Genomic DNA, 19461 nt, shown 5'->3' with positions numbered 1-19461 from the left:
TTTCACTCTCAGCGGTCCCTGATTGGTGGTCGTGCTGCAGTAACAGGAGGAAGATGTAGTTAAGGTATCATTCTGATACTAAAACCTCTTGACGGTGAGGAGCTGCTGTTCAACGCAAACAAAAAAAACAGTCTTAAAACGAAGCTCAAAAAGAGAGCTGAATATTGTTGATTGAATGACTGAGATGTAATCTACAGTCGCCAGCAACACAGATGAGTGTGATGTCAATATAATGCTACTGCATGTACGTGGGATGTTGAATCAGAAGCAACTCAAAGCTTTCTTCCCCAAATAAGCACCTGGTGCAACAAAAAGGAGATTCAAAAGCAAACTCAGAACAGTGAATTCCATCCTTCAGCATACGATGAAGGATCCTCTCAAACGCCTCACTCCTAAAAACCTGTGGATTTCGTGTGCACGAATGCCAGAACGCAATTAACTCATATTCTTCCATTTTTGTATGCCAAGCACAAATGACTCCGTTTATTACGCTCCAATAGTGCAGCCTTGAGCAACCCTCCTTGTTAGTTAGCATTGTTGGCTCGATGCCAGCTTTAAGTTGAGCCGCAGAGTTAACCACGATGATTGTTGTTCTGCAGCAGGGGTCTTCAACCTTTTATACTCCAAGAGCTGGTGGGCGGGAGCTATTTATAGCACCAAGTTGTTCATACGGTACAAACGTTTTTTCAGCCTCGGTTCCAATCCCGCCATCGATGAAGAGCCGTTTGTGTTACGTTAGGACAATGTGCCACAAAACGAAGCCTCTGCCTTGGCTTGACCTTCTTTGTCAGGTTGTTAAACAGAGACTGTTGTCTTTTGAGTGATGTTTTCAGCTTGTTTACGTTACATTCTCTGTTCGTTGACAGCTATCAGCTGGAAAGTCACATTAAAAAGGTTGCGGTTGACGTGACTAATTCCAGCAACTAGCCGCTCGGCTGTGAAGAAGATCATGTTTGTTACGCGCTTCAATAAAGAGATTCCAGGCTCTTTCACTTTTGGGTGAGGTTCCCAATTAATTAGGCTTTCGGTAAAAAAACGTGCGATCTCCCCTTCACCCATGCATCATTAGCCTGTCTGTTGCACCTGTGCCCCATAAACAATTTACCTGCCACACTAATCCACACTGCCACCCGTGAGAGAGAGAGAGATTCAACTACATAATCATTGTGTAGGCTGTGTGCTGTTGAACTCTATTTTGTTAGACTGAGAGATATTTCTAGTATTTCATTAAAACCAATATATATGGCTGAAAAAAGACGCGATAGATTGCATTCATTGGACCTAATAAACTGGCAGCCGAGTGTAAATGTAATGTTATTTTTCAATGTAGTGAGAATATATCACATTACAGAAATGACACAGAAGATGATATTAATACTATTAATTTGACATAGAGCTGTGACAATTACTTGATTCATTGATTCAGTTAATGTGATTGATAATCGATGTGTCATAGTTCATGCCATCGTGAGGAGAAAAATGCCCGAAAAAAAACTGTCCATCTTCATTAGAGTTCAGAATTATAGTTCAGGCAAAACAAGCAACAACGTGACCTTGTGCACTGGATGAATGTGGTGACATTTTATAGATCAAACAACTCACCCATCAATCAACTTATTGGCAAAACATGTTGCAGATAATAAACCATAAATAAAACAGTCATTAATTGGGGTTCCAGTTTGTATATGAAAACATTGATGCAAATTCTGCAATATTACTGAGGTCAGTGAGGCATTTCCAAATATATGCGGAATCGTTCCATGTATTTTTAATTGATAATATTGATTTTGTATATGAATGTGAATGTTTCACAGATTTACTACTGAAGTTTCCTTGACTTTAGAAATGCAATCTGAAGTACAAGATCACAGGGTTTCTTTCAGGTTGGCGCTACTCTACCCTCATCGAGCTGTCGGAGACGAGCCAGCTCTGTAATGGATGTAAGAGAAATCCTGACATCATTTGTGAACCTGCTTTTAAAATGAATGTCTTCACGTGGTCAGCTGAAAAATGTCTGCGGCCAGGCTCCGAGACCGGCCCTTTGTCTTAGCCGGTGCCCTCCCGTACATCCTGTCAGGCACCAGGGCCCCCCCCCCCCCCCTTTTGATTTTTCTGCAAGAATCCACAGATTAAATAAACCGAACCTTTTGTGTGCCTTTTAAGTCGAGTCAGCGCAAGTCCTTTTACAACCACGTCATCAGATATGTTCTGTCCTACCAATTTACAGACCAGTGTTTTTCAAATAACGCTTTTGTCTCTGACACAATGGCGAGAGGAGCAGAGTTAGATTGCCTTGGATGATGCGGAGATTGCAACGTGACATCTCCATCTCTTAGACCCGAGGACAGCTGTGGCTCCTACAGGATGATGAACGGCCGTTTGTGAACGCAGGAGAAGCAGCTGCCTGCAGAGTGCTCCAGCGAATGTGGTTTTATTACCGGGGATGGGTTTCACTTACTGTGCCGTTCACTTGTTCTTTGACCCGACACATGTGGTGCTTGGGAGTGCAGCTTTTTTTTTAAATTTGACGAGCGATGATAGAAGATATCATGCAACTCAAATGTTATGGCGTCCCAAAAGAGTCATGCTCAACATAAACGGTGTTACACTGACAGCATTTCACAGAAGCTGCTCATTTTATGGCAGAAAACATTATGACTTTTATGGTGCAAGCTTCCAGTCTCCTCTGTTGTTAATGATCACCTTTCTGTCGAGTGTGCATCTTTTCAATCTGTTCATACAAACACACAATGAAGAATTATGATTATCTATTTGTGTGTCATCTTGAGAGGAACACACTCCCTCAACATTTGAGTTATTTTTTGATCAATTATCAGGATTTTTACCATCCAAGAAATTCACTAAACTGTGTGTTTATTTTTGACGATTTTTGGGCTCCTTCTCTTTCGTATTCGTGAGGACTTGTTGATTTATCTAAATCTGGAGGAGACGCAGAATTGTTTGGCCGATTTTGTTCAAGGTTACAGATTTTGTTGGTTTCTGCTCTTCGTGTTACATGATTTTTTCATTGTGTTTCCTTGTCATTGTTTTCTATTGTTACTTTAGTTTTTTTATACGTATTTTGAAAAGAGTGTTGCTGGACTGTTGCGGGGCCTTGTAGAAACGTTATGGACATGTGAAGGCTTATTTGTGAGCTGTAGCTTTGCGTTTGTCTTGTTTTTTGTTTTTTTGTTTGTTTTATGTACGGTAGGTGTATAATTGGAACAGATAGAAGTGGAAGTTCTATAAAATACGCCTTATTCATCGAGAAAAAGTGAGGCAAAGAAAGAAAATGTACATTTTCTCTATTCCTCACTTGGTTTTAGGGCTGCAGCAACAATTACTTTCATTATTGATGCATCTGCAGATGATTTCCGATAATAATCAGTTGAGGGTTAGGGCTATAAAATGTCAGTAAACAATGAAAAATGTTGATCAAATAATCCCAGAGCCCACAGTGCCATGCACAGATTACTCGTTTTGTCTGACCGATACAACAAAATTGTTCAAATATATGCAATTTACCATCGCAGAATAAAAAAAGCTAATATTTATATTTTAGAAGCTGAAACCAGTGGATTTTTTTTGGCATTTATGCCTTTAAAAAAAAAAGTACATCTCTGTGGGACTTTCAGGCAATTATAGGGCTCGAACGATAATGATTCTTTTCATTATTGATTCATTTGCCTGTTATTTTCTCCTTTAATTGTTTGGTCCAGAAAATGCAGGAAAAGAAATCCACCAAAAGTGCCCAGGGAGAGATCTTCAAATGTGGTGTTTTGTCTGAGTAGCCGTCCTAAACCCAACAATATTCTATTTACAGCGGAAAAACCCTCACATTTAAGCAGCTGGAACCAAAAAAAATCACTTTTTTCCTTTCGATAAAGCAAAACTATTGCAGTTCAGTTGACTATTCATTTCCGTTCTAATCGACTTTAACCTAAAGAATGTTGTGTAAACTTGGGCGGTGTGCAGGTTCCTCCTCACCTGCCAATTCCTGACACATTAATAAACTGAAGCGTCTCCCACAGTGAACGGCTCGTGTAAAGAGGCAGCTGTTTGAACAGTTCTGTATTTACAGAGCACATCTCGCATCCAACTGGGCCCGTTTTGTGTGCCACTAGAGGTGCTGCATCTCCTTCTTTGCTTTCAGATTAAACTCAAGATGGATCGTTCAGACAAGATAGAAAGAGTATCTCATCGAGCTTTGAATTCATTTGGAGCATTTGTCAAAAAAAAGAAATCTGTCATTTCCTCGTAAGTCAACACCTGAGTCCCGGCAACAGCCAGTGGAGCTCTGCAGGCCAGACGCTCATGAGTGATAGGCAGAGGAGTAAATTAGTGATGGACACGTTTATAGACTGAGCTCTTGACCTTCCTGACTATGATGTATCCTTTTTGGCATCAGGGAGCCTCCAGATATCAGATGCGTGCCATCTTAAATCAGTGAGAATCATTTCCTGAACTGATATCAGGGAGCAGAACATACGCAGGATATTAAACTGTATCGCTAGAAGACACTGGTCCTGCTGCATGTTTGATACTGATGGGCTGCTTCATTTGATTTTCTTTTCTTTAACATGTGATATAATGCTGCAACGCCTGTGGATAAATGGATTGGGCATGTCAAGCATGTTATCTTACATGAGGGTCTTAATTAGGCTCAACAAGCAACCTTTATACTACACTGAATAACATAATTCAGTCTTTTAATTATATTATATGTGTATAGCCATTTTTGTATTTCAACTAAGGCCCGAGCACCCTTGCAGGGGAAGACCTGGGGGCCTGGAAATGGCACCATGCTGTGTGTGGAGTACATGAAAGGATTAATTGCCGAAGGCCGGACTACGTCGAAATGCAGCAACACAGTGGAGGGACACATCTGCTCATTTACTAAATATAAATTAAAAGGAAATATAGAACTGTCTCTCAATTGCTCGGGGAAATTATTTATGAATTCAAACTGCCTGACATGAAACTAATGACTGTCTTAGGGAAATAAATTATAGATTCTGTAGACCTTAAATGGTAGTAAGCTTTACTGGAGATAAAAAAGATCAGTTAGAAACAAATGACGATCGTACGTTTGCTTTATTTCCTGGAGATTTGCACGATTCCCTTCAGGTCATCTACTGAAGCAAAATCTGATATAAATCTGAAAACTGCCTCTAATGTGACTCCATATATGAAGGACTGCAGTTAATGACTATTTTCATTATTCTGTTCATTCCTGTTTTGATTAACAGTTGAATCATTTAGTCTATAAAATATGGAAGAATAGAGACGAATGGCCATCACATTTTCCCAGAGCCCCAAAGTGACGTCTTAAAAAAGGCTTTTTTTTTGTTGAATCAAAAGATCAAAACGCAAATTTATAAAACATAAAAAGAAAACAGTGAATCCCCACATTTGAAAGCTGGAATCAGAAAACATATTGCATTCATGCTTGAATTCAATAACTGAAGGGAGTTCACCCCAAAATCAAAACTAGACATTTTTCTCTTACCTGTCGTGCTATTTATCAATCTAGATTGTTTTAGTGCGAGTTGCCCAGTTTTGAAGATATCGGCCGTAGAGATGTCCATCTCTTCTTTTCAATATAATGGAGATAAACTCAATGGTTACATGAAACTGCTCACAACAAGATCTGTGGATTATCTCGAGTAACCAAGCCGAGTGTCACATTATAGAAGGAAGACACCTCTAGGGCTGATACCTCCAACAAGTCACACCCAAACAATACAGATCGATTAATAACACTATGTAAGAGGGTGAATATGTATTTCTTTATTTTCGAGTGAACTGTCCCTTTAAATGAAACCAAACAGTTAGCGGTCCACATTTCTGTTGCCCTACTATTTGTTTCAGCCCTAAATGCTAAACTGCTTGTGGAGTGTTCACAACTGTTAAATAAAAAGAAAACCGTGACAGCTGTGCAGTCTGTTTTTGCTCTCGTAAGCAAAAACTGTGAAGTGGGTTAATTGCTGCTCTGGGTTATTTTACCATTCACAGGTTGAATGAATTGCAAACGTTCCAAGGAAACACAATAAAACAATTTACAGCGTATACACGTAGATTGAGCTGCGAAGCTTGTCAAGGCAGCAGAGCTTAACGAATAAGACTCTCCACATTAATCAAATGTGACCTAAAATTGTCCAGGCTGGGTTGTTTACACGTTGCGAAGCGTGAAGCAATGAAGAGGAATCCAGTGTTGGAGGTATAGATGTTATCTCTGAGGGGTTTTGTCACTTGTATGTAAAGCAGCACGCTTGTATCGTAAATCGTTAGGTGTAATCCAAACCCCTTATTGCTTTACTTGGGGCAGTTATCACTTTCGTGTGGCTTTCAGTGCGCTGGTCTGTGTTGCAGTCCTGAACCTCTAAATCAGATGGGCTGGTATATGAGGCGCATATAAATGAGAGTTGTGTCTTCGGTCTTCCCCGCCATGAGACTTCAGTGTGCATTCGCTTCATTAGCCATCAGTCTCCGCCAAGACGGACTAATGGTTTTCTTGTTGCATGACAGGCAGTGACTTTGTGGCATAGACCCTAGTATTTCTTGTCTGCTCTCTCTGAGAGAGATAAATACTGTTTCCTTTTATTTGTGCTGCTCCTACATCACACCGCCATAAAAACAAACAAAAAAACAACATATGGCTTCTCCGGTGAATTCAACATCTGGAGCAGTTTGTATGGATGGTCGAGCAAACAGTTGCTATAAAAGCCCCACAGAAACATCAGGTGTGATACATTCTCCTCTCTGCTGCGGGGCTCTGGGGCTAGATAGTGATGAAGATGTCCAGCCTCACAGTGACTTACTGTAGGCTCTCTCAGCTGCCCTTTAGATGGAACAATCGCTGCAGGAGCATCTTTGCTCTATTTTGAGGAACTGTTTTCTATAAATACACAAAAATCTGCAACATCATGCTTTAGTTTTGTTTTTTATTTCCCCTAGAACTCATTGCTATACTTTTCCTTCTTTTTTTTTTTCCTGCCAGCCTTGTCAAGTTTTTTTATGCATCATTTTCAGCACAGCGCTCCTTTTCACGATCAAAATAGGTCAGTGAATAGAGCCACATGACATAAAGAAGATGAATTCATGCTTCCCTTCGAGTCCTGCAAGTGTAAGCCTTGAATATTACATATCACGCTGCTGGGGGAGTGCAACAATATTTTGAATTTGTTAACATACTAAATTGATGTAACTGTGTACATCCGATGCTTGCAGTAAGGGCTTGGGACAAGCTATCCCACTTGGGTGTTTCGAGACGTTTAACTGGTCCGAATTCTTAAACGACCCGATGGGATTCAGCTGCAGGAGAAATAGCGGAATATTGATTGCTTAAGCAGGGATGATAAAGTGTGGAGGAACTCTTTGTTGTGCAGTGTAGACATTGTTTCCAGATCATGATCGATGCCGGCCTGCTTTAGATCGGGATTGTGTCGGGTAAAACTTTGTGACAGCTTTGTGACCCCCCCCCCCCCCCCCTCCAACTATCAGCAGATTCAGACTGCGTCACTGTATGGGGGACTCAAACAAGTTGTCCCTGGCGCCCCCCCCCCTCTCTCTCTCTCCCACCTGACATATTGACCGGACATGGCTGACACCATTTCAATCAGGCCTGATTTCCCGCTAGTGTCACTTGACAGAACTGCTTTGTGATTTAGGACATAAGCAGAAATTGGGGGGAGGGGATGCGTGAGCGAGGACTGTATAGGAAGCGAGACCTCCAGTGCATCAAACAGATTGCTCCTGACCTATGACCAGCGAATGGACCAGCTCTGCTCAACTCAGCGTGCTTGTATGGGCACGGAAAGCATTGATGTGAGGTCTGATTTCTCCATCTCAGTGGGCTTCCAGCTACAAACTGCACTGATTGTCTGTCACCCTGTAGCCTTTGATGCGAAAAAAGCAAGCCCGTCTACAGTGCACCCTGCCACGCCAGTTTACAGTTAAAGAAGAAACATACATTTTGAGAAACACTGGAGGATTCAGGAGCTTTCTGCGAGGCTAATAAAACACACTGAACCAGCAGCAGCAGCAGGCTGAGCTGAAATACTCCTCAGGTCTATCACAGATGGACGTTGCCTTGGTGCTCTTTCCAAGAAGAAGAAGCTGCGGATGAGCAATTTGTGAATAGTGGCATTTAAGAAACAAAATAGCCTGTAAAAACAAAACAAAAACAAAGTAGGTCTGTTGTCGATTATTGGCATCCAGTGCAGAGAGATTACTTTAACGCTGCTGATTAGCACTGTGGGTGAAAAGAGGTCTGCTGCCACTGCACTGGCTGGAGGAACTGCGGGTGGTGCTCGTACCTGCACTGAGGCAATGTGAAGGTTTCTGCAAGCCCACATATCCCCTCTGCAAATCATACAATAATGAAAGGGTGTTTCATCACGAGGCCCATTATAAGTGAAGTGTTCGGCTCAGTGCATCACACACAACGTGACTGATAGGGAGGACGGGATGCTTTATTATGCATCGGATCACATAGGTGATTGGTACATAAATCTTGGTGCGCAGCATTGAGGCAGATTACATCTTTTAAAAAAGTACATTGTAAAAGGATTAATGATTCGTTTCATGGGTGTTTGGCATAATAATTACGTTCGTCGTACACTGTAATATGAGACATTGTCAATGTAAAAGCCAAAAAAAAAAGAAAAAAGGTCTGTGAGGCTTACCTGATTTTCTAGTAACAGGTGGTGATGTCTTATTAGATCCCTTTGGACTCCAATCCCTCATGTGACGGGCTTTTTCTTATTTTAATATATGCAACGGTTGCTAAAACATCTCGGCGAAATCACAATGTATCCCTTGTGGCAGCATCGCCCACACGGCATCCTGGTCCACTATAGCCTACTCTGTAGCGATGTGCGAAAAACCGACAGGGGGAAAAAAAACAGCCCGCACTCGCACATAAAACAAGATTTGTCCATATTTCCTGGGCAGCGGCGCGGTTTCAGGGATTCCTCTCCGTCGACATCTCTGGCAGCGGGTCCAGTTTCACAGCTCCGTGTCTGTCTCTCTCTCTCGCATCGTGCTGCCAAAATGACTGAAGCTGAGAAATCACATGCGGCTGGTTTAACGCGCGCGTCAATCGACTTCGTTTACCCGAGGCACCCGCACAACTCTGGATCCATAAATATTACATGGCTCTACTTTTTTCACTGTTTCTAGGTATGGGCTACGTCTGCTGCTGCTCTGTCCCACAGGACACCCTGAGCTCAAGACGCACAAACATCTCACAAAGCGTTTTCTCCCCTTTTTTTTCTCCTGCCAATTACGTTTGCGTGCACTGCGGTCCTCTAGTGTGTGTGTGTGTGTGTGTGTGTGTGTGTGTGTGTGTGTGTGTGTGTGTGAGTGTGTATGTATTCACTCGGGATTCATACCAAGGTTTGCCCCCCTACAGAATGAGATCTGCGTATAAGAACGATATATATAGAATATTTGTTTTAACGCAACGCCCATACTTCAAAGTCAATTCCACATTCAAAGGTGGTGTGGACGCATGTTACAACTTTTCCTGAGCTAAATGGCACTTAAAAAATAAAATGTGGTGGATTTTCTCAGCCTTTGCACAGTCAGACACTCATGAATGACTCAGTTTGTGTTGTCAATGAACACTCTCACACACACACACACACACACACACACACACACACACACACACACACACACACAATGTGGGCCTACATATGCAGTCACTCAGTAGTATTTGTTCTATTTCCCCAGGGGCCCTCGCGTGAGCAGCTGTGCTAGTTGACCAGGTGCACCTCATCGCTGTCATCATGCCAGCTGAGAAGTCTGTTTCCCCACATGATGCAAGCTGACTCCTCTGACGTTTCACGCTGGCCATACCAACCTGGGCAATACGTCATAGACGGCTCTTAAATTAAAACTGAGGAGCACGTGCAGAAACCACATGCACATCAACACCCTTACTACCACCATAGCATACTGTTACGTATGCCAGAAGCATCTTTCAGCTGCGTTTGTAGTTTTTCTTTTGACTTATAGTCCATAATGCAGATGCCCTTACAAAGTACATACTGTTGCAAGCAGTATGCATTCGATTGGGACTTACTGCTTCATCATAACATTGCACCTTCAACTTTGACCCTCTTGCTTTTATATCTGCTGCGCAAAGGATTGTGGGTCAGAATAGCCAAGAAAGCATGCCGGCTTGCACACTGTAAAATGCAACCGGCGTTAGTAGAATATCTATATATTTGGAATACTATGTATTGGGACATACTTAATAGTATGACAATATGGGTAGTGGATCGCAGTATATGCCAAAAACATCAGGATGTCCTACTGCACCCGGTTGCATTTTGCAGTATGTAAGCCAGCATGCTTTTCTGGCTATTCTGACCCACAATCCTCAGCGCAGTTATATGAGCAAGAGGGTCAAAGTTCAAGGTGAAATGTTATGGTGAAGTAGCATGTCTCAGGGCAGTATGTACTGAGAGTGAAATAGAAAAAGTAAGTGATTTGGATGGCAGTGCAAGTCTCTTATTCTGACCAGTATACTGCTTCCTGCTTGCCATCAGGCCTTCTTCCAAAAAGGGTTTATTTTAACCCAAAGCATGATATTTTCCTGAACCTAACCAAGTGTGTTTGTTGCCTAAACCTAAGGAAATGTGTGTCAGATATCTCTTATATGCTGCTCAGGGTCTGCAGGGGTGTGTATCAGGCTGCATCCTCCGGTTCTGAAAAGTGAAGCCAATGCAGTAGTACCTCAAACATGCATTCTTTCTAATGGCCATCAGGGGGCGATACCTCTGGTTGCAAAAACAAGTTAGATTGTGCAGAAGGTCCATTAGAAAATAACCCTATATCTAGTACTTCTAGATGTATTATCTAAAATGATCTGCCAGAGTCTGATCAGTTTGGGTTGTTTCACATGATTTTTGACGCGTGGACAGATCAGATTCTGGAGGGCGTTAACCAATCTGACCGTCTGTACATATAATGTTAATTTTTGCACACTCAAAATACAGCTATTATGAAATAAATAGGTACACAAAGGTATTCACATACACATACACAGATGCAGTTATGGCGTCGCCTACATATACTCAGATATATGTGGATTAAAAGTAAACAAAAGCCCGTGCAGGAGCGGTGTGGGCTAAAAGCTCGAGCAAAGGCCGCTCCTAGAAACTCAAGGCACGATAAGGAGGATTACATTAAATGAAAATAATGAGGAATGGGAAGGCAATTACAAAACAAAGAGAGAAAAAATAAAGAAAAAAAAATACGTCTCAGTCCAGTTGTTCATCACACATCACTTTAATTGGGAAGTTAACAATGTTTGTTTGAGATGTTTTTTAAAAGAAGATCATGAATGATGGGAAAATAAGCAAAATTTAACAAAACTTCACCTGTATGTAAATGAAAATGTGAACACACAGAAGAAGATGAAGATGTCCAAACTGTCTATAGAGACACCTGGATGTTGCATTGAGAAGCTGCTGCTGCCGCTCAAGAAAAAGCATCCTTTTCCATGTGCTTGACCAGAAATCAAAATCATGTTCAGGTTTTAATTGAGCACATTTTTGCTGGTGTTACATTATCCCACAGGGCCAAGGATACACAGCTTCCACTCGGTTAATTAATTTTCAAGTTCATAAACTACAGCCTTTGCTTTTCAGAAACAGTGATATGATTTGAGTCAGCGCACCGAGCTTTCTCTCCCGCTTCACGCCTGTCAGCAGAGCAGCATCCACATGCTCTGAATGCAGCGAACAGAACTGAAGCATGAAAACTGCAGGAAGGCTTTTTTTTTTTGTTTCTCCCTCCTGGCCGTGCTCCGTCTGCTTCTCATGGAGACGGTTTGGTTGGTGGGTGATATTGATGTCAATTCATTATCTCTTACGGTGCACGATGTTTTCTTGTGGATCACCACCAAAACACCGCCACTCCTCACACATCCTACACTTGCCACACAGCCCGCTGAATGTGTGACAGTAGCTGGGAGTTATTATGGACTGATAACCTTCCCTTCCCTTTATAAATCCAAGCGGACACAAAGGGAAACTATTCATGATCTGCAATTATGTTTTCCAGATAAGATAAGCGGTTCACAATTAACTTAAGGCTTGCCCCAGACATAAGGTGCTTTTCATATCTGCTGACCCAGCCAATCAAACTGCTCCAGGAGCTGCTTTTTGAAATCACTAAGCCTTTGCCTTTGTGTTTTCTCCTGCCTTGTTACCTTCAGATGTTCAACCCTTGCTGCCCCTGTCAGAAGAACTGAGTTGAACACAAGGGGGCGTAGACTGCTAAGTTTGCCTCTCCGTGTCCAGTTCAGCAGCAGCAGGGATAAATTTGATTAGAGCATCATGACTGACCTTGAGAGGGAACTACTCTAAAATTTACATTTCAAGGAGGACTGCCTTATTGCATTATTGGCGAGGAAATGTGTGGCTTTCTCCACACACAACTGCATTAGGAAGGGTCGTCCTCCGGCAAAGCCACAGAATGTCAATGTGAACGGCAGCGTGTAGGCCGGTCCAGTTGTTGGTTTTATCATGAAGCCACAGATTTGTCTGTTCAAGAGTTGTATAAATGGCCAATATGGCCAAAATCTTCCATACCGATGTAGGTCGTGTCATATCTCGATAACGATATATATCATGATATGGTATGTTTTCTGGTTATTCAATAAATATCCACATTGTGAAGCCTATTTTCTATACTCCTGTGTGAATTAAGTACAATTTTGTCAAAATGTTTCAAATGAAACTACTGAGAAAATACATATTTTCAGCTATACACTGTCTTTGTTTATGTGCATGCACACAGAGTAAGACAATATTATGTTGATTTGGGGTATTCCCAGAAGAAGTATTCATATCAATTCTGATTTACTGAGAAATTGAAGCCAGTACGTGCTCGTCATTATCAATTTAGACAACATAATTGCATTTCACGATATCATGAATTGCCATATTTTATTTACACATATATAAAGAAATGTTCATGATTAGAAGTGCTGGTGTTGGCGGGGGTGTATCCAATTCAAATAAAGAACTATGCCACAGGATAATCAGTCCCCAGAGGTTTGTAGCACAACAATCATCAGCAGCACCATGCACACTGTGTGCAGTGATTACATTAGCAATGGCATTTTGAATAAATAACCCTGTCTGCCTCACCCTCACTATTCTGTTATCTGTTCTGTTATTTTCTTTTCCTTGCACTTTAATCTTTGAGATACATACATACATACATACATACATACATACATACATATGAACTGTACTGCCAACAGTATGATACACTTGCATCCTTGCAGCACACACCAGTCGAGCACAAAGCACCTGTCTAACTGGAGAACATGGCACTAACCCAGCCCCTAGGGGGGGTTATGTGCTCCTGTAGGCCAACAGCGTTTTTTGAGCTCCGTGGTAAAAGCGACGTTTAATTGGTTTGAGGTCCCAGTGTATGTAAATAGAAGTGGATGGCTCCTCCCATGCACCTGATGGGGAGTATTTACAGCTCTTTACAGCTACTCGCTGCACTGTTTCCAAGAGCGCAGCGCCGCACCATGACACTCCACTGGACTTAAGCAATAAGGATTTCCGTCTTCTCACAGTAAACTCTCCGCTGTATTTTCCACGACAAAAAGTTGGGCAAAAAGTTGTCCACTTGTTTTCCAAGATGCCACGCTCTTTTCTGGTCAAGAAACACATAAACTCCGCAAAGAAGCCAAATTATAGTGAGCTGGAGAGCCCAATAGGTAACGTTTCCAACCTGTCTGACTTTACCAACTTTTTTTTAATGTTTCTGACAACCAGTCGCGTTTTCTTTTTCTTTCTTTTTTTAACTTAACAAAAGTTTTCAAACTTATTGGCCCACTTTTTTTTTTTTTTTTCAATCTGTGCTCCTCACTTCTCAAGCGATGCCAGACCTGATCATTCATTCTGCTTTCTTTATTTTGCAGTGTTCATCACGCCACACATCTACAGGGGCCTCCCCTTGCCTGTCATCCCCCAGCCGGAGATCCTGAGCCCGGCAGCGTACAGCCCCATCACAGTGTGGACTACCAGCAGCTTGCCGCTGTCTCCGCTCCCCAGTGACCTCTCTCCCATCTCTGGATACCCATCATCGCTCTCCGACGCCTCCTCTAAAGACCACAGCGGCTCTGAAAGTCCGAGGAGCGATGAAGACGAGCATATGCTGCCCAAGCTGACAGACCCTCACGGAGTCGAGGCAGAGAAATTCCAATGCGGCTTGTGCAGCAAGTCCTACTCCACGTACTCTGGACTGCTCAAGCATAAACAGCTGCACTGCGACGCCCAAACGAGGAAATCCTTCAGTTGTAAATACTGCGAGAAGGAGTACGTGAGCCTGGGAGCTCTCAAAATGCACATCAGGACTCACACGTTGCCTTGTGTTTGCAAAATATGCGGGAAAGCTTTCTCCAGACCGTGGCTGCTCCAAGGACACATCAGGACGCACACCGGTGAGTGAATGGGGAATAGCGGAGGGGCCTTCAGTGTGAAGACGGCTGAATACTCGTTGTGGGCTTTTGTTTTTGCAGGCAAAGTAATTCAACTTAGTACGTGACTGAACAGCCTTCTGTGCCGTGTTGCACAGCTCATAACTGAGGCTGACATTACTGTGAAAACTCTCAGAATGTTATTACTTCCTGTAGGGTTACTTTTGCTTGTGTGTGGAAAAGAAAAAATATTGCTTTTTTTTTGGGGGGGGGGGGGGTAATGTCACGTTACAATCAAAACACTGTGTTGCAACCAGCCCTGAAAAATAATAGACCAAGATGCCTCTGTAAGAATGTTATTCGTGTGTCTGTGTGCTATCTTTGACAGTGTCTTTTTCTTCTTTTCTTCTCATCTCTCCCTCTTGACAGGAGAGAAGCCGTTCTCCTGCCCTCACTGCAACAGGGCCTTTGCGGACAGGTCCAATCTCAGGGCTCACCTACAGACCCATTCGGATGTGAAAAAATACCAATGCAAGAACTGCTCCAAAACCTTCTCCAGGATGTCTCTTCTGCACAAGCATGAGGAATCTGGTTGTTGTGTAGCACACTGAACTGGGATACTTTTCCACCACCAGAAGAAGAAGAAGAAAAAAAACAACCTCTTGTTGCTTCTCTATTTTTCCCAGGAGAACTGTCAGGGAATCACATCGAAGGGGGTTTGTTCCCAAATATGCAGACTGTTTTTTCTCTTCTTTTTTTTTTTTTTTTCCCCAAGCGGTCCATTTCATTTCAGAGTGAGAAATAGCTCTGTGCTCACGTGTTTCTCGTTTCAAGCAGTGTTTCTGTGTCGAGCTTTGTCATGTACTCACCTACCTGTGCTATTCATGCACTTTTTCTGCATGTCTAGTATGTTTTGTATGCCTTTACAATGTTATCTTCAGTGTTTTGTATAATGTCTATCAATGGCTGTTATGCAGTCCTCCACTTTGTTTTATACGCACCACACAAACGATACCAAAAAAGGCGCATTATGAATGACAGTACACATAGGAATACTGAAGCCATTGTTACTTAGGGAACAAGTGCAAACTTAGTTTTTAGGGTGAAATTATTATAACTTTTGCACAGTCATTAGAAACAGTTTGCCAGCACTCAAATAGCAGAACAAACCTTCTCAAGTGCCTCAGTTTTTTACTTGCAATAATATTGTATTATTCAACAGTTTCCTGTTATATTTTTATATATTGAATGTAAAGCGTGACTGAGATGATTGTATATTTACAGTGAAAACTGTGATGCTGAACGACTTTTGATATTTTCATATTTCCATGACACTTTAAGAAATAAAGTTTCATGACATTTTGTATAATTTTTGTTGGTATCTTTGAAGTTGCTTTTTTAAATTGATTTTTGTATCCGTGGAGCCTTTGGTTGCAGCAGCTCATTCATCAGGACTCAGCAGCATTCGCTGATTGTCAGGTGCTTCAAACGGAACAACTTGCACGAAAGTAAACGATATTTAATCCAGCTTGCACCATCTCATGTTATGGAGATGTAAAACTGAGGAGAGAGGTGACTCAGCTCTGAATCAGGCCTGAACCTGTTCCTTGTGAACCTGTCCAGACATCAAACAATCTTGAAATTTAACACATCCTAGCTATATTGATCTGCACTCACTTGTTATACCCTTTGAGGGCCCATGACTTTCTTTGCCTAAGTGTTTGTAAAGTTTAAATGCGAGGGCGTTGTTCTTTTTAGAAAGTAATCCGAATCTCATGTCATCAATGTTTGTAACTTGAGGACATTTAAAAAAAAAAAAAAAAAAAAATGTTATCTTCCTTCTAAATCATAACAATGACTGCAGTGGTAAAGGACACTCGGATATCTAGATTTTAATATGTTTTCACAAAAAGCTCAAATTTGCATTTGCTTTGACAACCTCCTTGAATTTCTGGGATGCTTGCCATCCAGGATTAAATAGACTTCCTCGGGCTACGTTTTGTTGTCTTTTACCATATGCTGTCTACTTGCAGCAGATAGAGATTAGAGCAGAAAAACGCCTAGAGGGATACAGTCAAAGTTGAACTCATTCTAACAAACCCCAGAGTGTGTTTCTGTTTGCCCCTAATGCCCTAAAGCTACTGACCTGAGCGATGTGATCTGAAGAAACAGACACTTGTTTTTTTTCTCGCAGCGAGGGGCTGAACTCCCCTGTAGGTAGACTCTCCTCGCTGTGAGTCATCGTCGAGCTATTCCAGGTGCTCGCCGCCGCGCTCTGAGTCGGGCCAGGTGACTCCGGGGCTCTTCAGCAACCTCTCTGGAAGGAACAGGTGCAACCGCGAGGATGCAAACCGCAGCCACAGGTCCGCCGACACATGTGGAAACCTCAGCCGTGACCTAATGTGGAAACATTACAAGCGGCAGTTCCTATTATTCAGATCATTTGCCTCATAAAAGTAAAGTGCCATCGAGAGGGCACTCTAAACTCCAATGCTGCTGAGATAGTAAAGCTGTTTGTACTCACTCACTAATATCTTTTACTCCATATAGGCAACACTTTATCAGGCTGGTGGCAGAGAGGACAAACAATGAATGCATGATACCAATTAGCTTCATAATCGTGCAAGATTTCCCCTTTTACAACAACAATTAACTGCATGACAGATTCCTCAGATAACAACAACGTGCTAAATGCTTCCCCCTCCAACATGAATATTTGATTTAGCCATTGTGATAATAGTGGGAGGAGAAGGGGAGGTGAAGGAGCAGGAGCTCATTTGTTCTAAAGCATATGCCTATTAGAGGATGTGTTAAAGAATGTGAGATCAAATATTTGTTAGGTGTGGAGACTGTTAACAGTCACACTGTTGTGTTTAAGTTGTGAATCCCGCAGACGCCAAGTGCAGGTAGATAGCGTGTGGGTGTCTCTGCAAAAGCATCTCCGTGCTGAAATAATGTGAAGATGAGATTGAATGTGATTTGCTCATTCCCAAGATTCAACTACACATTTGAGGCCTGAATTAAGTCGTTTATCATATTCAATGCAAGTAAAATGTGCCTTTGCCACAGCCTGTTTTACTTTGGCTGTCTTTATCGTTTCACTGAACTGAAACATTGTAAAGAGGATGTGAAATGCAATCAGATCTTTCCCAAAAGGCAACTAAAATGAACAAATTTGATGCCTGAAATAAGTGAGTTATAATTTTCGGTTCAAATCAAAGCGGCAACTAACAAGTAATTTCGTTGTCGATAAAAGTGCAGATTATTCTATCAAAAAATGTATGTAAATACCCGTCATTCTTTCCCCCAGCCCCAAGGCCATGTTTGGAATCGCTTGTTACATCTGACAGTCCAAACCACAAACAGTTTACTTCGATGTATGACAAAGAAAAGAAGCAAATCCTGACATTTGAGAAGCTGGAAGTTGGCATTTTTGTTTGAAAAATGACTAAAAAGATGAACCAATAAATAAAAGAGTTGTGCTTTAAATTTCTCGTCAATCAAATAATTGTTTAATCGACTAATTCGCAGAAATATGATTTAGCCTCTTGAGCTGTCTGTTCATTTCATGTGGAAGCCCATCCTTGTGATATTTTACTATCACTAAAGCCTGAATTCATGATACTCTGTGTTTTATCATGTATTTTATATCACATGTAAAATAAATGTCCTCACTCTGCACAGACGAGTGCTTGGGGGCGTTTTAAAAACCCAGAGCTGCCTCAGAGAGCAGTGGGTTAGACGTAAAGGAGGACACAGCTCTCAGAAACCTGCTGAGTTCATGGTGAATCAGGGAGTATGATTTCTTTATGACCATCAAGTGGAACAAATAAAGTTAACGGCGCCCTCTGAGGTCTGATTGTCCTAGCCGGGAAGCGATCCCCAACCCTCCTCTCTGTCTCCCCGCCACATCAGAAGGGAGATGATTGTGTATTCCTCTTTACTCCGACCGCCTGGAGGAATTTTTGCCTGTTTATTGAGCTCCCGCGTCTTGTTAAAGACTATTCTCTTTCATTTCTGTCGTCTCCTCAAGTGACTGGGCAGCTACTTAGAATTGGCACTGCTTTTTTCAGCTGGAGGTGCAGGTTTCCAGATAATACGGTTTTCCTCTAATTGTGTGCCGTCCTTTGCGTCGGCGCTCAATTTGTTGATAAATTGGATTCATGCAGATCGAGCGAGCGTGATTTAATCACCGGGGGAAATAGATTCCTCTGAAGCTCTGCTGCTGTCTTATGGTCTTATGTGTTTATCCCATTAAAAGTAAAACGATTCAATGTTGAGGGGCTGAAAAAGAAATATCATTTTAGTAAGAAAAAGAAGGAGATGACCGCCCGTTCGATGTGCGGCAGGCTGCATTCGTGCACAGAGAAAAGACTGCTGACCCTCACATGTAGGTCATAAATGGTTTTTGTTCGGTGTGTCATTACGAGCACTGAAGTGAAGAGTCCAGCAGACACAGACGGGGCTGTGTTGTCTTAATCAATAGCTCTCTGGTCTCTTTTTGTTGCCTCCTTGTCGAGCAGAGGTCAGCTGTCAAAAGATCCTGTGATCATATTTACTTGATTGTATTTCCTCCTTAATGTTCAACCCACAAAACCCCATGACAGCGGCCGTAAAAGAACATCTCCGTTAACAACACGGCCCTTTGTGACCACTGATGGTTTGACCGACTGAAAGTTGGCCCTTGTATGAAAATTTTTCACTCTAACAGTTTTATTTAATTAACAAAATAACGTAGCATTTATAAGCAGCATATAAACAATTAAAACATTGCGGCTGCAAGCAGAGATAAGGATATGTTGGTGTGCTCATTATTCAAGTGCATCGCCCTACTTTTTAAAGTCCATGGCTCATTAAATGTAAGACTATCTCTGTTTTGCTTGCAGGTTTTTGTCTGTCTACAAGTAATATTAAACTATGAATATTAAATATCCACAAGTTGACATATCTTAATAAGTCATTTAAAGGTAGTTTAACCTCTAGAATGCCTAGAAGCTGAGATGACA

General features: G+C 41.9%; 1 protein-coding gene across 1 annotated transcript; it reads left to right on the top strand.

The window, feature by feature from the left end:
- Positions 1-13548: 13548 nt before the first annotated feature.
- Positions 13549-15802, top strand: snai2 (snail family zinc finger 2). Its single transcript, XM_079173967.1, has 3 exons — positions 13549-13753; positions 13958-14479; positions 14885-15802. The coding sequence occupies exons 1-3, from the start codon at positions 13675-13677 to the stop codon at positions 15064-15066; spliced, it is 783 nt and encodes a 260-aa protein (XP_079030093.1). The 5' UTR covers positions 13549-13674; the 3' UTR covers positions 15067-15802.
- Positions 15803-19461: the final 3659 nt, after the last annotated feature.

Source organism: Pholis gunnellus, assembly GCF_910591455.1.
Source record: "Pholis gunnellus genome assembly, chromosome: 14".
NCBI classification, from domain to species: Eukaryota; Metazoa; Chordata; class Actinopteri; order Perciformes; family Pholidae; genus Pholis; species Pholis gunnellus.
This window is presented reverse-complemented; position numbering and strand designations above follow the sequence as displayed.